Consider the following 4949-nt stretch of genomic DNA (forward strand, 5'->3'; position numbering starts at 1 on the left):
TTATACATGTGGTAGTTCTATTTTGAATATTTTGAGGAAACTCCATACTGTTTCTCAAAGTAGTTGAACAAATTTGCATTCCTAGCAATAGTGTACTAAGGTTCCCTTTTCTCTCCTTCTTCACCAGAATTTTCTATCCACTATATATTTAATAGTGATTCTATCACTTGTGAGGTGATAGCTCACTGTGGTTTTGTTTTGCATTTCTCTGATGATTGGTGATATTGAGTACTATTACTAGTCCTGATTCACTATTTGTATGTTTGTATGTCTTCCTTAGAAAATGTCTAAGTCTTTAGCCCACTTTTTAGTAGGTTTTTTGTTTTTGTTTTTGTTTTTTTGTTTGTTTGTTTGTTTTGGCTTTTTGGCTATTGAGTTGCGGAAGTTCCTCAATGTTTTAGACATTAACCCTTTATAAGATACAGGCTTTGCAAATATTTTTTTCCCATTCCATGACTGTTTTTCATTTGTTGATTGTTTCCTTTGCTGTGTAGAAGCCGTCTGGATTCAGAACTTGGGATCCTGGTCTTCAAGCTGATCTCATTTCATATGGGATGAGATCTTAACTCTTAGACATAAGCTGCCATTTTACAAGTCCAACAACCTCACTGGACAGACCAGGTTTATGTAGCTCTGTATCTACACAAAGAAGGAGAGGAACTCCCAAGAGCCTGTTTTCAGTCATTCCTGCCAAGGCACCATTACATGGGTGAAGTCAAATTTGTATCCTCCCTAAAATCCCCACAATCAGCTAAATACTAGACGGTGACCTCAATCCATGCCACATGGAAAAGAACTGTTATAATCAAGTTCTCCCTAAAGTTATATAAATTCAGATACAGAATAGTATATGGTAAAATGCAATCCTGTATATAGATACAGGTGTGTGTGTGAGAGCATATAAAAAACATATACACAGATATACAGATATACATATATACATCGATATATATTACATGTACATCAAATAAACAAATGCATTCATATATATAGTCAGATACTGACCCACCAGTTTCACATGCCATCCATGTACCAATTTTTTTTCACCTACAGACACACACACAATGGACATATATCATCGATACCCACCTAAATGTGGTTGTAGAGAACAACATGAGATAGGAGACAGACCTGAGTATGTGAGGAATACATACTGTGTATTGTCAGATACAGGCCTATGAATGATGGACACAGACGTACACCCATATCTTTTGAGATTATGCTGTAATTCATGGCAGTAAAACACACTGAGCTTTTGTTTCATCAACTCATTAAAAACATGATTCCACTGTAAATAAAAGAAATCCTTTTTTGAATGAGAAAACCAAAAAGGCAAAATTTATTTACAGACTTTGGAGATGGTTAAATTTTTTTATTAAGACTTCACAAAACGTGTCTTTTATAGTAGGGGAAAAAGATATTAACTATGCTCAAAATAAATATGGGGAACCATGAAATTACAAATATATCTCATGGGCAGTTTTCAAACTTTCCAAAATGACCTTAAGTTTATCAGGAATAATAAATAATTTGAAATATCAAGAAACTTAAAATATGTAATTAATTAGAGGAGACTAACTCTACTACTTATACACATTTAAAATCCTTACTCAAAAATTTTTTTAAGTTTAAAATTTTAAAACCAGAAATCCTTAACCCCTGAAACAGTATGTTAGTGATAGGGGAACACATCAGAGAAGGAGAAAGGGGAGAAGGAAGAGGAGGAGGAAGAGGAGCACGGCAGAATGGTTAAGTGGGATTTCCCTGGAACTTACTTTATAAAGGACAAATTCCATTCATGACAGTTCTATCTTTATGACCTAATCATTTCCCCAGACTCCCATCTGCAAATATCACTGGAGGACTTAATTATATAAACTTATAAAATGTTTTGATATTTATTGAACAGTATTATTTGAAAAGACTTAAGATATAAGAAATCTCCAAGTAATAATAGGGATAAAAATCAGGATATAAAGTCTTATACACTGATTTTCCATGGACAAGACCAGTTCTCCCAAAGCTTAACCTTCAGGAACTCAGTTTAAATAAGAGAGCCTGTGTCTTGAGCTTCTTGACCACAAGCTTCCTGCCATATTAGAAACAGATAATATTTTGTCTTGAGTCTGATTCAGTTAGGAAAGAAAGGATATTATGAATAGTATCTAATAAAAAAGACACATTCTGACTTCTTTATTGCTTCATTCTATTAATAAGAGAGGTAAGAATGTCATATACTGTTCACATTTTTAATAATGTTGTCATCCAAAATATTTGGTGTCAAAATCTAATTGACATAATTGAAGGGCAGGGATTATGGATTATACTAATTTTATATATGAAAAGCAGGATCTGAATTTTTATAGAAGGCTATGAAATACTAAAAAAAAAACAGGAGATGTGGATATTGAAAAAATAGCTAAGATAGTATCAGGTATTCTAAACTACTGATATCTGTGAAGATTAATGGATCATCTTAATGAAAATATAACACCAGGCAAAGCTGTTCTACTTCAGGAGATAATATGATTTCCCAACTGGGAAAATAAGTAAAATTTAGTTATTTTTCTGTAAAATAACTGAATAAAATTTAGTTATTTTTATTATTTGCTTGTTCATTCACATTCTTATTGTATACTTAGCCTTCTTATAGTTACTAGTAGAACTCTAAAGCATCATTTCTCATCAACCTAATGTGCTAAGCAATGTAAGCAAAAGTTACTGTATTTAAAATATCTTAAAAATTAAAAATGAGATATATACCCCAAATATTAATGTGGGATTATTTTTGTGGAAAGGAAAAAACAAAGATTTATATCTTATTTTATTTTTTGATAGGAACACTATTAGTTGTAAAAACTATTAAGATTATTATTTTAGAAAGAATATGAGAAAAACTTCCACTACCTAAAATAAAATTACAATTTGAACTATAGCATAACTCATCACGTAGTTTCAAAGTACATAGTCTCAAAGAGACATTTTATATCCAGAAACTGAATATATTCCCAAATATTATGATATTTTAACACCTTTAAGAAATTATGAAGATCTTTACAATAAAACTAAAAATATTCATATAATAAGTATCGTTCATATGCCCAAATTATTAAATCTCAGGAGAAACTTACTGAAATTAAATGTTTATGTAACACTTTCTGGAAGGAACAGCTCTTTATTGAAAATAGGTGATACATTTCTCCAAAATTCATTTTCTTTTAATGGTCCAGAGTTTTTTCATAGCATTTTTCATCTCTCCATTTCTCAGAGTATAGATTAGGGGGTTTAACATAGGAGTGATAACGGTGTAAAACACAGTCAAGGATTTATCAATGGGTAGAGTAGAAGGAGGTCTCACATACATAAAAATACAGGGTACAAAGAAGAGAACGACTACAGTAATGTGGGAGCCACAGGTAGATAAGGCTTTACGTCTCCCTTCCTGACTAAGATTCTTCAGGGAGTGAAGAATGACCCCATAGGAGATGAGTAAGAGCATGAAGATGCCCACACAAATTGTCCCATCATTGGCAATGACAGTGAGGCCAATAACATAGGTGTCCCTGCAGGCAAGTTTTAATAAGGGGTACATGTCACAGATGAAGTGGTCAATGACATTGGGGCCACAGAAGGGAAGGTTGTAAACAGAGAGCAGTTTAACTATAGCATGCAGAAATCCTCCAACACAGGCCACAAACAGCAGCAGAACACACACCCGTTTATTCATGATGGTCAAATAATGCAAGGGTTTGCAGATAGCCACATAGCGATCATAAGCCATTACCACCAAGAGTAAAATCTCAGCACCACCAAATAAGTGCCCAATAAAAAGCTGGGTCATGCACGCTTGGAAGGAAATGGTTTTCTTCTCATAGAGTAAGTCTATAATCATATTTGGGGAGACTGTAGTGGAATACACAGCATCCATAAAGGATAAGTGCCCAAGAAAGAAGTACATAGGAACATCCAGGGTTGGGCTGACCACCACAGTCACAACAATGAGTAGGTTGCCTACCATTGTTACAATATAGATGAGCAAGAACACAACAAATAATACTCTCTGACCCTGGAGGCTCTGAGTAAGTCCCAAGAGAATAAACTCAGTCACATTGTTCCTCTGATCCATTGGCTCTTCTGTATATCTTATTTCAGATTCAAGACAAAATTACCTGGAAATAGAATGATTACTAGAGATTTCTGAGATTTCAAGTTAATATGTTTGTTGATTCCACAGAGAGGAGTTAGGACTGACTATATTTCTGTATGTATAGAAAAATACAAAGCTATTAAAAAAAAAAAAAAAAAAAAAACATGGTCCCTAACCTCAATAATCTTCCAGATGATTGGAGAGACTGATTACAAACATCTACAGAAAAGGACACATTATTGAGTAAATGAGTAATTAACTCTCCTTCTGGAAGCTAACTCTTCCTAACTAACTGCTCCTGAACTAACTGTTCCTAACTAACTGTTCCTAAGCTAACTGTTTTCCTTCTGGAAGCTACTCATTCCTAACACGTTATATATAAATAAAAATTGATCAAGAGTTTTAAAAAATGTAAGCAAAACTTATTTTTACTTTAGAGTTAATAAAAAAGATGACTTTATAAACTCTAGGGGTACAAGAATCTTCGTAAGTAATCACTGAAATCTTACATAGCCCTATTTGACAATTTCAATATTTTTAGGATTTGGGGAAAGATAACATAAAGTCAATAGACAAAAGTAGTCTGGTGAAAATAATGACAATTTAGAGAACATTCACAGTTAATATCTAAAACAGAGAAAGAATTCAAGAAATTAACCAATAAAAGACAAACCAATAGGAGAGTGGGAAAATCATGTCAACAGCAAATTTTTTAAATATTACATTCAAATACCAATAAGCATGATAAGATGATGAAATTCATCTCTAAGCAGAAAAATAGAAATTGAAGTTGCAGCTTGCT

General features: G+C 33.0%; 1 protein-coding gene across 1 annotated transcript; it reads right to left on the bottom strand.

Moving 5' to 3' along the window:
• Nucleotides 1–3208: 3208 nt before the first annotated feature.
• LOC119254493 (olfactory receptor 4A15-like) lies at nucleotides 3209–4126 on the bottom strand. Its single transcript, XM_037521595.1, has one exon. It carries the CDS (start codon nucleotides 4124–4126, stop codon nucleotides 3209–3211), a length of 918 nt encoding a protein of 305 aa, XP_037377492.1.
• Nucleotides 4127–4949: the final 823 nt, after the last annotated feature.

The sequence above is a fragment of the Talpa occidentalis genome, unplaced genomic scaffold (assembly GCF_014898055.3).
Source record: "Talpa occidentalis isolate TD23 unplaced genomic scaffold, MPIMG_talOcc4v2.1 talOcc4.3, whole genome shotgun sequence".
NCBI classification, from domain to species: Eukaryota; Metazoa; Chordata; class Mammalia; order Eulipotyphla; family Talpidae; genus Talpa; species Talpa occidentalis.

What these genes read in the sequence shown, in the direction of transcription:
- LOC119254493 (XM_037521595.1), bottom strand. Translation starts at nt 4,126, where the DNA reads ATGGATCAGAGGAACAATGTGACTGAGTTTATTCTCTTGGGACTTACT.